Source organism: Canis lupus, chromosome 8 (genome assembly GCF_003254725.2).
Source record: "Canis lupus dingo isolate Sandy chromosome 8, ASM325472v2, whole genome shotgun sequence".
Classification (NCBI taxonomy): Eukaryota; Metazoa; Chordata; class Mammalia; order Carnivora; family Canidae; genus Canis; species Canis lupus.
Window position 1 is genome coordinate 40962467 of NC_064250.1, and position 23860 is coordinate 40986326.

At 32.8% G+C, this 23860-nt stretch overlaps 1 protein-coding gene across 14 annotated transcripts in view; it reads left to right on the forward strand.

Moving 5' to 3' along the window:
• Positions 1-23860, forward strand: part of GPHN (gephyrin) — a 634768-nt gene that overhangs the window by 287599 nt on the left and 323309 nt on the right. For all 14 annotated transcript variants that reach the window (XM_025444205.3, XM_025444210.3, XM_025444207.3 and 11 more), the window contains exon 3: positions 847-904. In XM_025444205.3, the coding sequence (XP_025299990.1) occupies positions 847-904 (58 nt within the window). The remainder of the gene's footprint in view (positions 1-846; positions 905-23860) is intronic.

Below are 23860 nucleotides of genomic sequence, written 5' to 3' on the forward strand. Positions count from 1 at the left end.
TCCTTCGTTGTGAAAATTACTGAATCATTCTGTGTCTCATTATCCTCATCTTTACAATGGCAAGAGTTATAAGAATTAAATTAGATAATGTATGACATACCTGGCAGATGATAAGTGTTACATATAAATCTTAGTGACTTTCTTTAAAAAAAACAAAAAAAACCAAATACAACACAATTTCAAACAGGTGAACATGGCAGTAACCTCACTGCTTTAAGGCAAAGATCGTATTTTAGGGACTAAATTGTAACCCTTAAACATTCAGCTGTTTTCCTTGGACAAATATGGACATACACACACATTTCTCTGACTCCTTGTTTAAATTAATTTTAAAAAGAAACAAAATGATTATCGATTCATCAATTGTGACTCGTGTATAACACTAAGATGAGATGTTAATAACAAGGAAACTTGGTGGGGCATCTGGGAAGTAAATCTCTTTATTTTCTACTCAATTTTCATAAAGTCACAACTGCTCTAAAAAGTAAATTCTGTTAATTAAAAACAAACCAAAAAAGGAAATAACATGTCTGCTATTAGTTCTTGCTACATCTTAGTTGTGACAGAGTCCATCAGCAAAAGTAGTAGCATTATTAAAAAAGTATCAATAAGAGAAGTTTACAGCTAAAAATATAATTTTATGTTTCCTCTTTTAGTAGTCATCAAAAAACTCTTTTTAAGTAATATATGGAAAATTTAAGCATGAAAAGTTCATTTTTATTCCCGGTTCTTGGGGTGGGCAATGGACAATTAATGGTGGCAGTCTGATGCCTAAGGGTAGAAATAGTCCATATATTTTTATACACTATTGCCAGTTTTGAGAATATTTTCTTTTCCTAATTTCAGGTTGGGTGGGACTATATCAGCATACAAGATAGTACCAGATGAAATAGAAGAAATCAAGGTATAGTATGCCATTTTTCATCTCTAAGAAGACTTAGTATCATGCCGGGTAGGTGGGGAAAGGATTGCTTTTTCTTTATACTATTGAATCTTTGGATGTGTTGGGACATCATTTAATTCACAGTTATCTTATTTGAATTTAAAAATATAAGATAACCCTCATCAGATTTCAATTACTATTATCAATGCATATGTATGAAAAATATTTGGAGGATCTAAAAGGAACTCTTTTATGTGAAATTCATTGAAACTCTACTTAAGAAACACTGTACATTATCATTTACTATGCAAAATGGATTATCTTTCTAAGTTGTTTTATTTTCCCTGTAAGTTTTCAATAATTATAAATAATACCAGTTTCCAGAGAATATTTCTTGATTCCACTGAAAACACAGTAGCTAATTGCAAGTTAAAATTTATAGTACATTAAATGAAAACTTGACCTTATTCTTGAAAAATTAAATCATCTGCATTCTTCTGTTTTTAACATTTTACTTAATCCTATGGACTTTCTTCTGGTATATCATGTGGCCCTCCTCTAAGAGCAATTTACAATCCAATAAAAACTAAACTTACCATATATTATATAAATAAAATTTAACAAATGGATAGCAATAGTCAAGGATAACAATATTGAGTTATTAACTTGTTAACCGTGACATGTAAAGATCTGAACAAATGATTAAGCTTGATTTAATCAAACTTTCTAAAATCAAGTTCAAGAAGTTCAAATCTTCATCAGTAATTGTTCATTTTCTCACAGTATTTTAAAATCAGTTAATATCATTAGTCTATCATGTAATGTACTATTAGTGCCAATATGTCACATGTATATAGCCAATATCAGTAATTAATCCAATAATTACATTCTAGCATTAAAAAAAAAAAGCAGGATTATCAAAAGACTCATTCCAACTTGATATAAATTCATAAAATACTTTGGGAGAAACCTTAGGTCCAAAGCAGGTTGTGTTGCTATTAACTTAAAGAGGAAGTAGAAAGAATAAGTTTGAGAAGAAAGAGGGTAAGTTTTGTACTTACTAAATTTGAGATCCCTCTCAGATAACTAAATACCCATTAAGTCATTGGTGATATCAGCCTGAACCTCAGAAGACAGATAATTTTATCTTTCAATTGATATTGAGATTTGTCCTTATCTAAGAATTATTTGAGGGATCCCTGGGTGGCACAGCGGTTTAGCGCCTGCCTTTGGCCCAGGGCACAATCCTGGAGACCTGGGATCGAATCCCATGTCGGGCTCCCGGTGCATGGAGCCTGCTTCTCCCTCTGCCTGTGTCTCTGCCTCTCTCTCTCTGTGTGTGACTATCATAAATAAATTTAAAAAAAAAAAAGAATTACTTGAGGCCATCCTGTTAATGAAATCACCTTAAAAATCTATATAAGGTAATGACAGTGAACCAAAATTGTTGACCCATTCAAGAACCAAAGGATTCATATATTTTTTATTAGTTTAATTATCAGAAACACTGCCTATTTTTTTATAGTGTCTTTTCTCTAAAGAAGTAATTTTTTCATTGTGTTTTTTGAAATTCTAGAGTTAGAATATTTATCCCTCAGGAGATTCCTTCAAAAAAAATGATTCATGGATGACAGGGTGACATTACTTTGATTTTTAAAATGGATTTCTGGTGGTATATCTAAAATAGCTTCAGAGAGTTTGAAGCTAGAGGCATAAAAAATATGAAATTGATTCTTGTTTCAAATGTGTTGGAAGAAAACCTGTTATAAAATACTTTATCAACATTTATTTGATGGCACCATTAGCATTTTCAACTAAAATCAGGTATCTTGTTTTGATTGGAGGAAATGTGAAACATATGGTTGTACTGTTCATTTTACTTGATAAATAACAGTAATTTTAAATTATCTAAGTAATACAATTGAGTTCAAATTTGAAATACATCCACAATATACCACATGTAAATATTCATGTTTATTTTTATTATTAAAATATGATTGATTAATAAAACATAATTCAGTTTTTACAAAGTATGATAATCTTCACAATATTTCTAGCACTAGAAATTATTATTTAGTTCATACATAGTTGGAACTAAGCATTTATTGATTGATTACAATAAATCACCACATAGTGGATGCTTGGCCAAAAGCTTAAGGGATAAATGCAAATACATTCCTGGCCCAGTCATGACTATTGCCTGAGTTTTTATTAATTTCCATTACTTTTATTTAGTTTTACTTTTATACACATCCCTAAATATTAACATTTATTTGTGTTTCTCTTTGAATTTAATATGAATTGGGATCCCTGGGTGGCGCAGCGGTTTGGCGCCTGCCTTTGGCCCAGGGCGCGATCCTGGAGACCCGGGATCGAATCCCACATCGGGCTCCCGGTGCATGGAGCCTGCTTCTCCCTCTGCCTGTGTCTCTGCCTCTCTCTCTCTCTCTCTGTGACTATCATAAATAAATTTTTAAAAAAAATTTGAATTTAATATGAATTGAATCACAGTGTATGCATTCTCTTATGCCTTACTTTGGTTTGACACTGTGAAATTTATTCATATTGTTGTCTATAGCTAAGGTTTTTTGAGGAGGTTGTTTTTGTTCTTTTTTTGTTTTTTTGTTTGTTTTTGCTGTAAAATACTCCATTGTGCCTCAAATTACTTAGACATCATACACATGATGGACATTCACCTTGTTTCCATTTAGAGCTATTATGAAAAATGATGTTATAAAATTCTTATAAAAGTATCTTGTGTGAGAGTTTCTTTGAGGTATATACTGAGGAATGGAATCCCTGAGTTTTCAGTAATGTGTATTTTCAACTTTTCTGTATGAAATCAAACTGTTTTCCAAGATAGTTAGCCAGGTATACTATTACGTTGGGTATGTTTATTTTAAGTAGAAATATTTAAATATTAATTCTTTATCCGCAATTTATATTGGTATAAGTTTATTTTTATATATGGGATGACTAAACCTACAAAATATTTTTCAAATGTACCTTTATTTTCCCAGCCCAATTTATTGAAAAAAATATCTTGTCCTCCACTGGTTTCAATTGCCTCATTTATCATATTCTAAATTTTCATGTTTTGACACACATTTACACATACATAAGCCTGTCTTTTCCTGAACTTTTGTTTTATCAATCCATTTATTCCACTGCCAGCACCATATTGCTTTAGTTATAGTGCTTCTTTAACATAATAGGAAATGTTTGTGGGTTTTTTTTTTTATACTGTTGGCTTGTGTATTAATTACTCCAGATAGTATTACAGTAAGTTTATCAAGTTTCAAAAGTATTCCTACTGAGGAGACTTGGTTCTAGCTAAAATACAGTAGCTCTATTCTTCCCAAATCTTTTCTTTTATAACTAAAAATCCCTGGATATTACAAAATAAACAAGCATAGAAAGACTCTTGAGGGTAGGAAGAAGAAATCAGACTTTCTAAGGACTTCAGGACTTGAGGAATGACACAGCAGAGTTAGCTGGGTTTCCTTTTTGCCTCCTGTTTAATCTGAACAGGACACTGATGAAGCCTCTAACTTGGAAACACCAACAAGTACAGACAAAACAAAACACAAACACCTAGGAGAGCCTGTCCCTTAAATTCAAAGGACCCAGGACTAACAGGACAAAAGCCTTTGGCAAAACACACCTTACTCTAGCCAGACACCAATGGGCTACTTAGCTTCCCCAGAGTTTTAGCAGAGCCACGCAGAAAGCTGATCTTCCACCTCACCCCTGCTATCCCCAGAAGCAGATGGCAAAGCTTTGAATCCTTCCCCTGATAGTGTTCATTGGCAGGGCTGAGCCAGGAGCTGTTGGTCTCCCACACTCCCATAGAGTAGACAGGGCTCTGATTTCCCTGCTAGGATATTGTAGATGGGGCAAAGTGAGTAGTTGATCTTCTACAGCCCAGGGGAAATAGGCTGTGTTTTGCTTCCTATAGCAGGATATTCTTAATAGAGTCCAGTAATGAGCTGAGTCTCCACCCCCTCCAAGCAGCAGTTACACTAAAGAGACAGTGCAAGGTGGAGCTACTCACCACTCTCCTTTACCTTCCATTTCATGTGTCTCTGAGGCCTGTAAGGGAGATGTGACTCCATCCCGGTCTGTATCAATAAGACTGAATGAGATGGGGATAATTGATTTTTCATCCTCAGTAAAAGTTAACCTAGTGCTTCCCCTCTTGGTGTCAGCAGGGCGCAGCAGGCAGCTGAACATCTACCCCATACTATCAATAATGTGGAGCAAGGTGATGCCCCACTTTTGCCAGAAACGTTTCAGCAGGGCCGAGAGAGGACCTAAACTTCTTCCCTATTGTCTTTAATGAAGTAGTATGAATCCATGCCTCAATTTTGCCAGAGTGGTGTCAGTGGGACCCAGCAAGAAACTGAATATAGATATTTATATGGCCCTCATACTATACCACAACAAAGGGACAGCTGCTAAAAAAAAAAAAAAAAGATGATGATTAAATATGATCTAGAATTTCATAATGTCCAAAATGCCCTGGGTACAGTAAAAAATCATCATACCAAGAACAGAGAAAACCACAACTTCAGTGAAAAACAAAACAAAACAAAAAAGGCAACAGACACCAACACAAAGATGAATCAGATGTTAGAATTATCTGACAAAGATTCCAAAGCAGTTATCATAAAAATGCTTCAACAAGCAATTACTAATTTTCTTGAAACAAATGAAGAAAATAGAAATTACAAAAAGGAACAAAATGTTAATTACAGAACTAAAAAGTACAATCACCAATATAAATGACTGATTAGGGGACGGTGGTGGAAAACAGTTGTGCCAGAAGGAAGTGGAACAAGTTTTTCAAGTGCTGAAATAAAGAACTGTCAATCATGAAGCCCAAATCCAGCGAAATTATTCTTCAGAAATGAAAAAGAAATAAGGACACATTCAGACAAAAGAAAACTTAAAGAATTTGCCACGAGAAAACCTACCCTGTAAGAATAAATAAATTCTCTAAAAAGAATTGGAAAGGAAATGAGAAAACTTAATTAAGATTTAAAAAGAGGGACGCCTGGGTGGCTCAGCAGTTGAGCATCTGCCTCTGGCTCAGGGTGTGATCCTGGAGTGCCGGGATTGAGTTCCACATCGGGCCCCCTGCATGGAGTCTGCTTCTCCCTCTGCCTGTGTCTCTGCCTCTCTCTCTGTGTGTGTCTCTCATGAATAAATAAATAAAATCTTAAAAAAAAAAAAAACGATATACTCAAAAACACTGTAAATTAAGATGGAATCCTAAGATTTGTTCAAGTAATCCCCAATAAGCAATGAGAAACAAGACACTGAGACAAATAATAAAATGACACATTTAAACCCTAAAATGTCAGTAATTCCCTTAAATATATAAATAATTCAAATATACCAGTGAAAAAGACAGATTGACATAATGGATTTTTAGAAATGATTCAATATATGTTATTTTCAAGAAACTCATTTCAAAAATAATGACATAGGTAGTTTGAAAGTAAAAAGTTAGAAAAAGAGATATAGTGTGAAAACATTAATTTCTTGAGAAGAGGGAAGTTCTAGTCAGTAATCCATGCTGCTGTCTCAAGAAACTAGAAAAAGATGAGCCAAATATTGTCAAAGCAAGAAGACAGTAATTCTCAAGAATTAGTATCAATGGAATTGAAAAGAGTAAAACAATGGGGAAAAATGATGGAAAAAAAGCTGACTCTTAAAGACCCAATAAAATTGATACACACTAGACTAACAAAGATAAAGGAGAAAAGATAAAATCACTGATACCAACCAGGATTGAACAAAGACTACAACTACAAATCTTCCATCAATTAAGTAGATAATTAGAAAATACTATAAAAACTTTATACTCATAAGTTGAACAACTTACCAGAAATGGACCACTTGCTCGAAACCCCCAAACTACCAAAATTAATCAAGATCAAATAGACAATGTGCATAGTCTTATAAACATTACAGAAACTAAATTTATAATGAAAAACCTCTTAATAAACAAATCTGCAGCCCCAGATGGTTTCACTGGAGAGCTCTGCCAACATTAAAGAAGAATTGACATCAATTTTAGGCAGTCTTTCCCAGAAAATAGAAAGGGAAGAAATACTACCCACCTTATTTTATGAGGCTAGTATTACTCTGATAACAAAATCAGGAAAACATAGTACAAAAAAAAAAAAAAAACTACAGACCTCTATTTACCATGAACTTAAAATCTACAAATATTACCAAATTAAATCCAACAAGGCTTAAAAAAAATTATACACCACTACCAAATGGGATTTATTTGAGGTATGCAAAACGTATCCAACATGGGAAAGCAATCAGTCTAATCCACCATATCAACAAGCTAAAGAAAGAGTATATGATTATATCAACTGCAGTAAACATGTTTGACAAAATTAAAATGCATTCATGGTAAAAACTTCCAGCAAACTAGGAATAAAGGGAAACTTCCTGAACTTAATAAAGAGCATCTACAAAAAACTTATTGCTAACAACATACTTAATGGTGAGAAAAAAAAATTAATACTCTCCTCCAAAGAACAGAAGCCAAACAAGGTTATCTGCTTTCACTACTCATTTTCAACTTATTACTAGAAGTTCTAAGTAGCAAATAAGGCAAATATATATATTTATACATATATATAGGCACAAAATTTGGCAAGTAAGAAACAAAACTCCCTATTTGCAGATTATGTGATTGTCTACATGGAAAAAAATATCTACAGAAAAATTCCTACAACTACTAAGTTAAGTGAGTTAATTTGGGGAATATAAGATCACATGCACACACAGAAACTCTAATTGCATTTTTATATGCTCACACTAGTTGGAAACTGAAATTTAAAACAATATTATTTACCATCACTCCAAAGAAAGTTAAAAACTTAGGTGTACACTTAAGAACACACATGTGGTAATCTGTATGCTGACAACTACAAAATGCTGAAGAAATCAATGTACACTTAAGAACACACGAGGTAATCTGTATGCTAACAACTACAAAATGCTAAAGAAATGGACAGATATGCTATGTTCATGAACACCAAAGATGTCCATTCTTCTCATATTGATATATAGGTTTATGCAATTCCAGTCAAAAACCTAACCAGTTTTTTGTAGACATACAATTATATAATTTTTTTCTAAAATTATATGAAAAAATCTAGGTTCTAGAACAGTTAATGCAATTTTTAAAAAGAAAAAGTGGAAAGACAATCCAATGATCTCTATCCAATGATAAGGTTTACAGTAAAGACAGTGTAGTATTGGCAGAAAGACAGACACATGAAACAAAGTAGACAACCCATAAGTAGATTTAGATATGTTCAATAGATTTTTAATGAAGCTATAAAAGCAATTCAGTGAACCTTTTCAACAGATGATGTTGGAACAATTGGATATCCATAACCAAAAAAAGGGAACCTCAACCTAAATCTCATACCTGATAGAAAAATTAACTCAATTTTAGCCATTCTGAGTGGTGTGAAGTGATAGTGTAGTTTTGATTTGTATTTATTTCCCTGATGATGAGCAATGTTGAGATCTTTTCATATGTCTGTTAGCCATCTGGATGTCTTCTTTAGAAAAATGTCTCTTCATGTCTTCTGCCCACTTCTTACCTAGATTGTTTGGTTTTTGGATGTTGAGTTTGATAAGTTCTTTATAGATTTTAGACACTAACCCTTTATCAGATATTCATTTGCAAATATCTTCTGCCACTCCATAGGTAGCCTTTAAGTTTTATTGATTGTTTCCTTCACTGTGCAGAAGGTTTTGGTCTTGATGAAGTCCCAGTAGTTCATTTTTGCTTTTGTTTCCTTTGCTTCAGGAGACACATCTAGTAAGAAGTTGCTACAGTTGGTATCAAAGAGTTTATTTCTGTGTTCTCCTCTGGATTTTGATAGATTCCTGTCTCACATTTAGGTCTTTCATCCATTTTGAATTTATTTTTATATATGGTGTAAGAAAGTGGTCCAGTTTCATTCTTTTGCATGTTGCTGTCTAGTTTTTCCAACAGCATTTGTTGAAGAGATTGCCTTTTCTCCATTGGATATTCTTTCCTGCTTTGTTGAAGATTGGTTGACCATACAGTTATTAGTCCATTTCTAGGTCTTCTGTTCCCATTGATCTGTGTGTCTGTTTTTATGCCAATACCATACTGTCTTGATCACCACAGCTTTATAATATAACTCAAAGCCTTGAATTGTGATGCTTCTAGCTTTTCTTTTCTTTTTCAAGATTGCTTTGGCTATTAGAGGTCTTTTGTGGTTCCATACAAATTTTAGGATTATTTGTTCTAGTTCTGTGAAAAATGCTGATGTTATTTTATAGGGATTGCATTAAATGTAAATTGCTTTGGTTAGTACTGACATTTTAACAATATTTGTTCAGTCCATGCATATGGAATGGTTTTTTTTTTTTTTTCCATTTTTGTGCCTTCTTCAATTTTTTTCACCAGTTTCTGATATTTTTTAGCTTAAAGGTCTTTTACCTCTTTGGTTAAATTTTTTCCTAGCTATTTTATTCTTTTGAATGAAATTGTAAAGGTGATTGTTTCTCTTTTTTTTAAGATTTTATTTATTCATGAGAGATGGAGAGAGGCAGAGACACAAGCAGAGGGAGAAGCAGGTTCCCTGTGGGGAGCCTGATGCAGGACTTGATCCCAAGACCCCTGGGATCATGCCCTGAGCCAAAGGCAGACATTCAATCACTGAGCCACTCAGGTGCCCAAAGTGGATTGTTTCTTGATTTCTTTTTCAGAATAATTCTTTATTAGTGTGTATAAATTTGTCATATTTTTGCATAATAATTTTTGGCGCAGTATTTAGGGTTTCTGTATGTAGTATGTCATCTGCAAGTAGTGATAGTTCTGCTTCTTCCTTTTCAATTTCTACCTTTTATTTCTTTTCTTACCTAATTGCTGTGGCTACAACTTTTAATATGTTGAATAAAACCAGGGAGAGTTGACATCCTTGTCTTATTCTTGATCTTAGATAAAAAAACTTGCAGCTTTTCACTATTGAGTATGACATTTGCTATGGATGTGACATATATAGCCTTTATTATGTTGAGATACATTCCCTCTATGCCCACTTTGTTGATGGTTTTTATCATAAGTGGAGATTGTATTTTGTCAAATACTTTTTGTGCATCTATTGAAATGATTTTATGATTTTTTTCTTCCATTTTGTTAATGGATATAATGTTGATTAATTTGTGAATGTTGAATCATTTTTGCATCCCTGGAATTATATCACTTTGATCGTGATATATGATCTTTTTAATGTATTTCTGAATTCAGTTTACTAATATTTTGTTCAAGATTTTTACATCTCTACCAAGGATATTGGATTATAGTTTTTATATTTTTGCAGTGCCCTTGTTTTGGTGTCAGAGTTATACTGGCTTTGTAAAATGAGTATGAAAGCATATCTTCCTGTTCAGCTTTTTGGAGGAGTTTTAAGAACGATAGCTATTAAATCATTTTTGAATGTTTGATAGAGTTTACCAGTGAAGCCTTTGGGTCTTTAACTTTTACCTTAGGGGATGTTTTTGATTACTGATTCAGTCTCCTTACTTGTGATTACTTTATTTATATTTTCTATTCCTGATTCAGTCTTATATGATAGTATATATCTAGGAATTTATCTTTTTTTTTCTAGGTTCAATTTGTTGGCATGTAATTGTTCATAGTTATCTCTTATGACTCTGGTATAAGTTATAACTTCTCTTCATTTCTGGTTTACTTGAGCCTACTCTCTTTTTTTCTGGATAAATCTAGTTGAAAGTTTTATCAGTTTTATTTTTTCAAAGAACAACTTTTCTTTGATCTTTTCTTTTGTCTTTTTAGTCTTTATTTCATTCTGTTATTTATTATATCCTTTCTTATACTACCATTAAGCTTGGTTTGTTTTTTTCCTAATTCTTTTATGTGTTAAATTTAGATTGTTTGATATTTTTCTTGTTTCCTCAAGTAGGCTTGGATTGCTATGAATGTCTCAACTGCTTTTGCTGTATGCAACAAATTTTGATTTTAGATTTCTTTTGTTTTAGATTTCGTTTTGTTTTGTTTTCATTTTTCTCAAGGTTTGCTTGTGTGTCTGTGTGTGTGTGTGTGTGTTTACTTCCTTATATTTCTTTGATGACCCAGTGGTTGTTCAGTAGTATGTTACTTATGTATTGGTGATTTTTTTCTAATTTCCTTCTTGTAATTGATTTCTAGTTTCACATAATTGTGGTAGGAAAAGATGCTTTATATGTTTTCAGTCTTCTTGAACTTACTGAGACTTGTCTTATGGCCTAACATATGGACTATCCTGGAGAATAGAATGTTCTATGTGCACTTGAGAAGAATGTGTATTTGCTACTTTTGGAAGGCAAGTTCTGTATATAACTATTAAGTCCATCTGCTCTAATATTTTGTTAAAGGCTGATTCTTCCTTATGATTTTCTGTCTGGATGGTTTATCTTTTCATGTAAGTAGGGTATTAAAAGTCCCCTAATATTATTGTATTGCTGTCAATTTCCCCCTTTAGGCCTGCTAATAATAGCTGTATTATTTTGGTGCTCCAATGTTGGGTGTTTAATATTTATAATGTTATATCTTCCTTCTGCATTATCATTATGTAATGCCCTTCCTTGTCTTTTATTACTGTCTTTGCTTTAAAATCTGTTTTGTTTGATATGAGTATAGCTATGCTATTTGCATTTGTATTTCATGGAATATCTTTTTCCATCCCTTCACTTTCAGTCAGTATATGTCTTTACTGCCAAAATGAGTCTCTTATAGGAAGTATGTAGATGAGTCTTGTTTTTTGTTTTTGTTTTTGTTTTTTTGTCCATTTAGTCACTATATCTTTTGATCGAAGCATTTAGTCCATTTACATTTAAAGTAATTATTGATAGATATATACTTACTGCCATTTTATTCATTGTTTTCTGGCTGTTTTTGTAATTCCTCTCTGTTTCTTCTCTTTTATGGGATGTTGTCTTTCTTTAGTGTAATGTTTAGATTTCTTTTATATTATCTTTTGTATATTTACTATAAATTTTTCCTTTGTGGTTTGTGAGGTTACTGTGGTTACTGTGGTTTGTGGTTACTGTGGAGTTCACATATAACATTCTATGTACAGAACTATCTATTTAGTTTGATAGCAAGTTAAATTTGAACACATTCCAAAACTACATTTTTACAACTTCTCCCAAAGTTTTATGTTTTGGATGTGACACTTTATCTGTTTTATTTTTATGTAACCCTTAACTAATTATTTTAGTTTAATTTTGTTACTTTTGTTTTTTACCTTTCATAGTAGCTTCATAAGTGACTTATCTGCTATCTTTACTATCTAGTTATCTTTTCTGGTGACATTTTTACTTGCATTAGTTTTTTTGTTATTATTTAATGCCATTTTTTTCTGTTTAAAAAATTCCTTTTAACATTTCATATAAGGCCAGTTTATTGGTGATGAACATCTTTAGCTTTTGCTTATCTGAAAAATTCTTTAGCTCTCCTTCAATTCTGAATAATAATATTGTCAGGTAGGGTTTTCTTAGTTGAATTTCTCTTTTTAAGACTTCAAATATGTCATGCCACTTTCTTCTGACCTCAAAGTTTTGCCAGAGAAATCTGCTGATAGCTTTTTTGGGTTTCCCCTGTATTTAACAAGTTGCTTTTCTCTTGCTGTTTTTAAGATTTTCTCTTTATTTTTAACTTTTATATTTTAACTATAATGTGTCTTGATGTGGATCTCTTTGGGTCCATATATTTTTTTTAAAACTCTCTGGGCTTCCTGGACATGGATGTCTGTTTCCCTCTCTACATTAGAGAAGATTATGGCAACTATTTCCTAAAATCAATTTTCTACACTCCCCCCCCCCACCTCTTCTCCTTCACAAATGTTACTCCACTTAATATTGTTGTATCAGTCTCTTAAGTTATCTTCATTTTATAAAATTCTCTTTTCTATTTGCTTCTTTGTCTGGATGAGTGCTAATGCTTTGTTTTCCAGCTCACTGATCCAGTCTTCATTTCATCAAGTCAACTGTTGAAGTCTTCTAGTGTATTTTTCAATTCAGTTATTATATTCTTTAGTTCTGTGTCCTCTGTTTGATACTTTCTTAAATTTTCTATAAAGTTTTCACTGTGTTCTTCCATTCTTCTCCTGAGAGTTCAGTGAGCACATTTATGACTATTATTTTGATTTATCAGATAATTCACCTCTATAACATTAAGGCCTTTTTTGAGGTATTATCCTGTTTTCACAATTGGAAAATGTTTCTCTGTCTCTTCATTTTGCTTAACTCTCTGTTTGCTTCTATGTATTGGGCAAAACAGCTACCTCCCCTCAATCTTGAAGGAGTTGTCTTAAAACTCCTTAGAATGTAGAATATGAATGTTTCATTCACCCTTGCACTTGTTTTTAGTTATCTGTTGAACCTTTGTGATTGTCTAAATAGGCTGATTTATTTTTGATAAGTCCTCGTTTTTGAAGGTCACTAAAGGCCTCTCATTGTTCCAAGAAGAAGAATCTTATTTACCACCTCTTTCAGGCTGAGTGGAAGCAAGACTCTCAGGCAGCAGCTTTATGGTCCATGGATTGCCTATTTTGGTAATTTGTTACATTTGCACTTGAAAAAGTCTGTGCCTTCTGCAGGGTTGGATTTAGTGCTGTATATAAATAACTATGATAGAGACTTGTCTATTTCTCCTTTTAATTCTATCAAATTCTGCCTTATATTTTTATAGCTATGTTACTGGTTGTTTATAAAATATTTTTATATTTGCTTATTGAATTGATTATCTTATCAATACAAAATATTCTTCATCTAACATTTGTTGCCTTATCGTCTACTTGGTTTGATATAATATTGCTACAACCACTATACTTTGGTTGATGTTTGCATGACATTTCTTTTTTTATCATATGTTTTTGTCCTTTCTTGTTATTATACTTAAAATACAAATGTCTCATAAACATTTTTGAACCTTTTTTCTGAAACACTAGTTTTTCACATAGCATTTAGGCCATTTACATTTATCATAATTATTAATACAGTTTTTATTGTTTCTTATTTGGCTCATTAGTTTCTGTCTCCTCTCCTTTTTTTGTTTTCCTTTAGATTAATAGAGTGGCTTGTATTATTCTTTTTCCTTTTATCAATTTGTTATTTATATATAGTTTGAGTGTGGTTTGTTGTGGGAGTTTCTTGGATTTCTGGCTGGGTTTTTCTGGTGATTACAACATGCACCTGTTATGTTTTTTAATACTAATCATTCCCTTTTACCATTTCTCATAGTAATTGGAGGAGATTTTTAAACATTGTTTTTGACTATTGCTTCTTCCCATTCTGTCTTCTCTTTTTGGGTTTTGATTATACAGATACTAGACCTTTTGAACATATGTCTCACATAAATGGTTTGTCCTGTTCTGTTTGTTCATTCTTTCTACTTTCTCTACATCGGTTTGTAACTTTTTTTGTTTGTCTTTAATATTCTTGTATTCTACACCATTTTTCCTTTTGACCTGTGTTTACAGTCTTTAATCCTGATAAACCTACCATTTAGATCTGAGTTCCAGGTCATTGTAATTTTATGTGCTAATAATGTGTCCATGTAATTTTTTTATAGATTCTAATTTTCTGTTGAAATTTCCCATCATTTCATCTATTTTTTTAAACTTTCTTCTATTTTCTTGAATATATTAATTATGGTTTAAAGTTCTTGGCAGCATACTCCCTGTGCATCTGTTGTGGGATTTTTCATCTTGGTTTTTGTTTTGTTTTGTTTTGTTTTGTTTTGTTTTGTCTTAATACTGAGTTGTTTTCTTGCATGCCAAATAATTATTATAAATTTATTTTATACATTAAGAAACCATATTGTTTATAGATGATTTATCACTCATCATAGAATGTTTCCCTTCCTAATGAGAGGCAGAAAGTATGAGAAACTGATCAGTTCACTCTGACAATCAGAAACTGATTTGGGTTAGAGCTGGGTTGAGAATAGTGGGTTTACATCCTTTTATCGCTGAATGACAGTAGGAGATTTAGCTCTGATAGTCTTAGGTCCCAGCCTAGCTTTCTTGCCTGCAGCCTAACCAATATAAGCCTCAAAAACTGGCAAATATCTTGAAGGGGAAACTGGCATTGTTCTGTGGTCAGGCTTACTTCCCTAGAGGGTCTTCGGTTTACTAAGAGAGTGCAAAGATTTTACTCTGTCTTTAGTAAGTTTGCTGTCTTGTTTTATAGCACTGCAATCTCATTGTTTTAAGGAGAAAAAACAGCCATGTCTTTGAATGTATTAAGTATCTAATTTTTAAATGCCTCAAAGCTTTCTGGTTTATTTTTTTCCCAGTAGAGACTCTGAACATAGAAAAGCTGATAGTCAGCCCTTTGATCCAAATCAGCAAATACTCCCAGTAGGAATGGGTTGATGGGTAGATGGGAAAAACTAGAAATGTTAGTTTAACTCAGAAATGCTTTCCCATTTCTGTAATTTTACTTTGTAGTTCTCCTATGGCTTTAAAAGTACGATTTTTGTAATTATCTGATTTTGTTTACTTACTGTATGGTATTGACCTGCTGGACCTACTGCATCCTGCTCAAAATCAGAATTGCTTTATTACATTTGTTTAATTATTGCTAGGATATAGAAAAGCTATTTGTTTTGTGTATAAATCCTTTATTTTTGAAACAGTTTTTTTATACCTAGTAGTTTATCAGTTAATTAAGCTTTAGTAAAGTGAAATTATAAAGTAAAATCCTTTTGCCAGAATTCTGGTTTGTTTGTTTAATATTTATCTATCAGACACTGTTGTAAGTGCTTTAAAAAGGCTAACTTGTTTTAATTTTCAAAAAAATAATGAGGTGTAGATATTATTATTGTCCCTGTTCATAAGTGAGAAAAATGGGGCAGACAGAGTTTAAGTGAATTGCCCAAATCACACAGCTAGTGGTGGAACCATATTCATACTCAGAATCTGGATTCTTTTGTGTTCATGAGTTGTAGTAGAACACATAAAAAGCTTTATTCACTAGTCTTTCTACATGAATACTGAAAACCCACTTAAGAACAGTTTACTTCAATATATTACTTTCTGGTACCCCATCTCTCTTTTTCTCTCCAAGTTTTTATTTAAATTCCAGTTTGTTAACATACAGTGTAGTATTCATTTTAAGGGTGGAATTTAGTGATTCAACACTTAAATACAGCATCTGGTGCTCATCACAATTTCCCTTCTCAATCCTAATCACCTATTTAACTCCTCCCCCCACCATCCTCCCTTCTGATAACCATCAGTTTGTTCTCTGTGGTTAAGAGTCTTTTTCTTAGTTTTCCTCTCTTTTCCTCCCCACTATATTCATCTGTTTTGTTTCTTAAATTCTACATATGAGTGAAATCATATGGTATTTGTCTCCAACTGACTTATTTCACTTAGCACAATAATCTCTAGCTCAAACCATGTTGTGTCAAATGGCTGGGTAATATTCTATCATGTATATATATATCTATATACACATATATGTGTATATATGCACATACATATATATATCTATATATAGAGAGAGATACACACACACACATACACTCCACATGTTCTTTATCCATTTATCAGTAAGTGGACATTTGAGGTATTTCCATAATGTGGCTATTGTTAATGATGCTGCTATAAACATCAGGGTGCGTGTATTCCTTCATATTCGTATTTTTGTATCCTTTGGGTAAATACCTAATAGCGCAATTGCTGGATCATAGGGTAGTTCTATTTTTAATTTTTTGAGGAACATCCATACTGTTTTCCAGAGTGACTACACCAGTGTACATTCCCACCAGCAGATTAAGAGGGTTTCCCTCTCTCCACATCCTCGCTAACACCTATTATTTCCTGTGTTAATTTAGCCATTCTGACAGATGTGAACTGATACCTCAGTGTAGTTTTGATTTGTATTTCTCTGATGATGAGTGATGTCGAGCATCTTTTCATGTGTCTGTTGGCCATCTGTGATACTCTCTCTCTTAATTGGAATCCTGTTCCTAAATTTCCTTAAATCTCTCATTCACTCATTTATTTATTCAGTAATAATAATAATAATAATAATAATGTATTTAATATTTGTTCTCTCTGTATATTTAAACTCTCTTGGTAATGTCATCCAGTTTCATAGCTTTCATTTGTGTTCTTTTTCATAAATTAAACTTTATGTTGAAGTATATATTCTATATGAGCTACAAATTAAGAAAGGTATACAAATTATAGATATAAACTTGATAAATTATCATAGAGTATAGTTATTTTGTTAAAATACGTTTGGGGCTATTATGAATAATGCTGCAATATATGATCTTGAGCATGTCTTTTGGTGCATATATGTATACATAGACATTAGATATTTGCCTAACAGGGGATCCCTGGGTGGCTCAGCGGTTTGGTGCCTGCCTTTGGCCCAGGATGTGGTCCTGGAGTCCTGGGATCGAGTCCCACATCGGGCTCCCTGTATGGAGACTGCTTCTCCCTCCGCCTGTGTCTCTGCCTCTCTCTCTCTCTCTCTCTCTCTCTCGTCTCTCATGAATAAATAAATAAAATCTTAAAAAAAAAAAGATATTTGCCTAACAGGCTAGATATGACCTAGAAATATTCATTTATAGAGTATGGAGATGAATAATTTTATTAGATTCTGCAGTTTTCCCAGGTAGATATATATATTTATAGTCTCATCATCATTTTATAAGAACTCCAGTTTGCTTCATATTCTCACTAACATTAGTACTCTCAGTCTTTTTTCATTTTAATCATTTCAAATTAGTGATATTCAAGTTTGTTTTTAATCTCTGTTTTCCCAATGACTAATAATATTGAGCATCTTTTTACAGATGTATTGGTCATTTGAATATCCTCTTTGTGAAGTGACTGTACCTGTTTCTTACTTTTAAAAGATGAGGTTATCTATATTTTTCTTATCTATTAATAGATATTCTTTAAATATTATGGATATGCATCCTTTGTTTAATATATGTATCATCATTTATTCTCCCATTCTGTTGCTTCCCTGTTTCCTTTCTTAAAAGTGTTTTTGATGAATAGAAATAACTTAATTTTAATGTAGGTCAGCTTGTCAATCTTTAAGTATAGTTAGTGAATAAGTATTTGTTAATTAAATGAATGACCCCCAATTAAAAAAATGTTAATTGTCTAGTAAAGGAGACAATTTTGTTATAAAGTGTAATTTCTATATTAAATATATGTACAGCTTTTTAAGAGTACAGAGAAGACCGTGACTAAATCTAGCTAGAGGGTCAAGGAATTCTTCATGGAGAATGTGATGGAAAGGACTGTTAAAGAAAAAAAAAAAGTGAAAAATGACACTGAAGATTAAAAAACAATGTTTTTGGAAAGTGGAAGTTGGCTTAAGTCGAAGGATTATTAATAATTTTAGGGGATGAGGCTGGAAATTTAGGTTGGAGTCACATTGTAAATGATTTGAATATCTTAGGGAAGGAAGCTTGTAAAAATTTTGAAGCAAAGACATTTCCAGATTTATTTCAGAGGATTTATTTATTGTCCTTGTCAAAATGAGTTTGAAGGAGGTATAGAGGCAGAGGTAGTACACTTAGGATAACGTATACTAATCTGGATGAACAATGATAAAGACAAGGTTCATGTCAGTGGCAACAGTAATGGAAAGTATGGAAGATATATCACAATGATTAATAAAACAGGCCCTGCATCTTAATTGGAATGTGACCTTGTATGTATTTTAACAATTCTCTTTTGTTAAAAATACAGATAACAAAAGCTTACATTTGTTGAATTACAAGATCTACCTACTGTTGTTGTGAGAAGTAAATATAAAATAATAATATGCACAGTACCTAGTACATAGTAAACACACAGTGACAGCTATGTGGTATAATCCAAGTAGACTTGAGTAATGAGGAATAGTAATGGAGATTAATTCAGGTTTTTAGCTTAGACAACCTCATGGAAGATAATGCCAATCTCTGAGCTAAGAAATTCAAAAGAAGAATCCTATTTGTGGGGAATGTGATCTTTAAAGCATCTGAAAATTTATTCATTCTCCTAACCAAATAATTTATTTCTTTCACCAACTATCCTTTCTAGAACCTACTTTACAATTAAAGATTTTTTTTTAATTTATTCATTCATGAGAGACAGAGAGAAAGAGAAGGAGAGAGAGAGGCAGAGACACAGGCAGAAGGAGAAGCAGGCTACATGCAGGCAGCCCGACGTGGGACTCGATCCCGGGACCCCAAGATCACGCCTTGGGACCAAAGGCAGGCACTAAACTGCTGAACCATACAATTATAAAAGAGATGATACACTTAACCAGATTTCTTTCACATAACCACTCATTTTGTTTTCATATTGCATATCCTACAAAAGTGCGTAGAATGGCTTGAAATGCCAAACTCATAGAAGTGGTATTAAATTTTATTGATAAATAATAAGTGTTAATATAGCTCAAATAGCTCCTATCAGAAGCTCCTATCTGTTATCATAATAGCAATTATAAACTCTAGATTAAACAAAAACAACCATCTGAAAGCACTGGATAGTAATCAAAAGCAAGAAGAGTCTATCATTTAGAAGATGACCCTCGTTGAATATCCCATTTTTATAACTTTTAACCTGAGAGTAGATCCCAGTCTGGCCTACCTGGCAGCTAAAACCTTAAAAGCTTACTGGCTAGAACAGAGTTTGGGGCAACCACAGTTGCTAAAAAGTGAGGGGACAGAAATCTTGAAAAGGAGAGGACCAAAGAGAGAAGCCTCAAATTCCATAAATAAGCCTGTGTCTGGCTGACCTCTAAAGCAAGGATGTGCTGGGTAAACTAGAAGCACCACAATTAGGACTAAAGGAATTTAATTGAATTTTGAATTGCCATCCACTGCAGAACAGACAGTTTACAATTGGTCTACCCAAGTCATCTAATTACTAAAATAGAAACAAAGCAACATTCTTCAAAGCAATGTAACAAAACTTAGTATCTCTTCAGCATATCATTCACCATGCCTAGAATACAATCTAGAATTATTTAACATATTAAGAAACAAGAAAATATGACCCGTTCTCAAGGAAAAAGAAAATCAGTTGTCACTAACCCAAAGATGACCCATTTGAATTAACAAAGATTTTTTTTAATTAACAAAGACTTTTTTTTAAAAGATCTTATTTATTTATTCATGACAGACAGAGAGAGAGGCAGAGGGAGAAACAGGCTCCACGCAAAGAGCCCAATGTGGGACTCCATCCTAGGACTCCGGGATCACGCCCTGAGCCAAAGGCTGACGCTCAACCGCTGAGCTACCCAGGGTTCCCTAACAAAGACTTTTAAAGCAATTCTATAACCAAGCTCAAGGAGTAAAGGAAAATATGCTTGTAATGAATGAAGAGATATGAAATCTCAGCAGAAAATAATAGAAAATATTAAAAAGCCAAAGAAAATTGTGGAACTGAAAAATAAATTGCTGAAAAGTGTTTTGAAAGTATCTTTTTATCTTTATCTCAGGGTTCCACATGGGCCAGTTTAAGATTAATGGTAATGCTACCCTGTAATAAGTATATAGTTATTAAATAAAACTTTAAAGCATGTTGGATTAGCTTTCAGACCAGTAAGATTTGTGGCTAGTTATTTCTGTTTAAAGGTTTTGGTATTTTTTAATGGAACTGTGCTGTAGGAATTATAAGTAGAATAAGGGGAAAATTGGAAAATATTTACAATTCTTATTTAAAAAGATAATCTTCAAGTGTAAGATAGCATCCACACTAACAATAATGTATTGTTTTACCTTGGCAGATTTTTTTATGAAAGATTATCTTTTGATGTAGAATTAATAATGGGCAGCAGAATAGCTAGTTTTGGAACTCAAAGCTGCCATCCCTCTACCTAAACACTATAAAACAAGCAGAAATTGTTAAAATCAATTTTTTCAGCACTTTATTTCAGAAAACAAAATTTTATAAGAACCAAGTAAACACTGAATTAAGAACATTTAGCTGGTTGGGGTGATAAAAAGGTTTTGAAAATAGTGGTGATGGATGTACTATATTGTGAATGTAATGTCACTTAAAAACAGTTAAGGTGGTAAGTTTTGTCATATAAATTTTTTTACCACAAAAAGTTTTTAAAATAAAAAGAATAATATACAGGATCCCTGGGTGGCGCACTGGTTTAGCGCCTGCCTTTGGCCCAGGGCGCGATCCTGGAGACCCGGGATTGAATCCCACATCGGGCTCCCGGTGCATGGAGCCTGCTTCTCCCTCTGCCTGTGTCTCTGCCTCTCTCTCTCTCTCTCTGTGTGACTATCATAAGTAAAAAAAAAATAAATAAAAAAATAAAAAAATAAAAAAAAATTTTTAAAAAAGAATAACATACTAATAAATGCTGCAACATGTGTGAATTGAAACGTGTGAAATGAAAACATTATGCTAAGTAAAAGAAACCAGCCACAAAAACCACATATTGTGGGAATTCAGTTTTGAATATGTGTAGAATAGGCAAATCCATAGAGCAGAAAGTAAATTTGTGGTTACCTGAACCTTCTCAGTCAGAGAAGGAATGACTGCTAATATTTACCATGTTTCTTTTTGGAGTGTTGAAATGTTCCAAAATTGGATTGTAGTGATGGTTACACAACCCTATGAATGTACTAAAGACCATTGAACTGTATACTGTTAATGGATGCCTTTATGATATATGGAATATATCCCAAAATACTTATTTTAAAAAAATTATGGTCTCATACAAATATGCAAAGTTGTATTTTTTTGTTTTAAGTAAGCCTAATTCATGGGATGAGCTAAATATGAGAAAATGGAAAAGGCTGAAGAATTGTTAAGCAATAATTTAATACAGGTCTTAAATGTGTATAATTAGTTCTATAATTTATGGTCTTAATATATTTGGGGCAGATCAGGATATACTGGTGTCAGAAAACAAGAAGATAGCCAAGAAATACTAGTACATATTTACCTTTACACTGTTTATTAGGAGATACGTCAATACTGCCTGAATGTGTATGCTTATATCATATGGCCTGCTAGAGCAGTTATACCTAATTTTTTGGAGGTTATAGATATTTTTATTCCTGTCCCTCAGGCAAATCATCATACATATTTACTTTTAGATATGATTTTATAAAAAACACAAGCCATGGACCATGATAAGAACATAGACCCTTGGTCTAAGGAAGTAGCCTGAATTGGATAAAAGAATGAGTTTTTGAGTGAGGACATTAATATAAAATAGGCACCGCAAGAGAAACAAGAAAATAGCACTCTGGAACTATGGTTAAAAATGGGTAAACAGCTGAGAATCCAGAGACCAGCGTTTTATTAATGCTATCTGCCACTACTGATTGAACAAATCTCTATCTATAGAACAAAATTTGTTGGTAAAGCAGATGAATAGAGGATAATGAGTGGTTAGAGTACCGATAGTGATAGTAAAAATGTAATCATATTGTGATAAACATCTGTGTCAACCTTCTTAGTATCCCAACTGTTCATTCTAATATATTTTCCATTATCTTATAGAGAGGCATGAGAAGTATACTCTTGGGGCAGCCAGGGGTGTTGGGAAGCATAGAACAAATATAATTTTAAAACCCTGTAATCATTTTAATTAATCATGAAAAAGATTAACTTCCAAAGTTATGATTCCTTAAAGCAAGAGTTCATATTGTTTTCCATTGAGATTTGAGAATCTTAAGGCAAAAGTTCAAAGAAGACTTCACCATCATTTTTTCTCTTTGATCTTTTTTTTTTTTTTTTTAAGATTTTATTTGTTTAGTTGAGTGAGAGAGAGACTATAAGCAGGGAGAGAGAGGGGCTGGAGGAAAGGAAGAGAGAAGTAGACTCCCTGCTGGGCAGGGAGCCCAGAACCCTAGGATCAGTACCTGAGCTAAAAGCAGACACTTAACTCACAGAGCCCCCCAGGCATCTCTTCTCTTAGATCTTGTAATATCTTTAATATCTCAACAAATCAACACATAGTGTATTAGGAGTTATTTTAATACATGCTTGGAAGCAATGTATTTTAATAATTTTCCTATTGGCTAAATTGATCATGGAAATCAGAAAATGCGTACCAAACTTCTTGATCATAAGTTGGTCATTATCAGGCTGGTCACATATGTTTCTATTTAGTGCAATATCTCTGTAAATTAAAATTAATATTCTTACGGTTATCTCATGGGATAAACAAATTTGTCCTTACCCTACTGGCTTTTTTAGTAGTGAGCCACAATATAACAAACCTACATTTTGAAACACAAGGAATCCACATTTTATCTATAGTAGAAAAGGAATGATGTTGCAGGTAACACACACACACACACACACACACACACACACACACACATAGTTGAGCAAAACCTGAAGACCATAGCAGCGTATTCTACATAAGAATGTTATTTCTCAGTTGCATTTAACAACTTTGAATTCTAAATTTAGTATACTAAAGAGGTAAATGATTCCCTCTCTTCCTGTGTTAAAAATTCTCTTGAGTTTTGATTCAAATACATCAAATACTCGATACTGCCCTACTCTCAAACTGTTGGTGTTAAATCTCTCTTTTCTTGTGTTTTGATACAGAGTAAACTAACCCTAAAATTCTAAGAGGAATTTTGTTGAGAGGGCTCTTTGTTTTCCATATTTTACCCATTCTCTTCTCCTAGGTAGCAAATACTTGCCTGATTGGAAAAAAGCCTAATACTGCATGTCTTACATTGGGTAGATTCTCGAGGATTCCTGTTAGAGTCATTTTGGAAAATGTGCTTGATTTACTATTATATGGTTTTAATTACTTATTCTAAAGTCCTCTTCAGAGGTCCAGTAAATCTTAGAACAAGCTTTATGTCAGTAGAATCATCACCATCTATTCAGATCATCTATTACATTAAGATCACTGAAGAACACCAATATGCATTAAATTTGG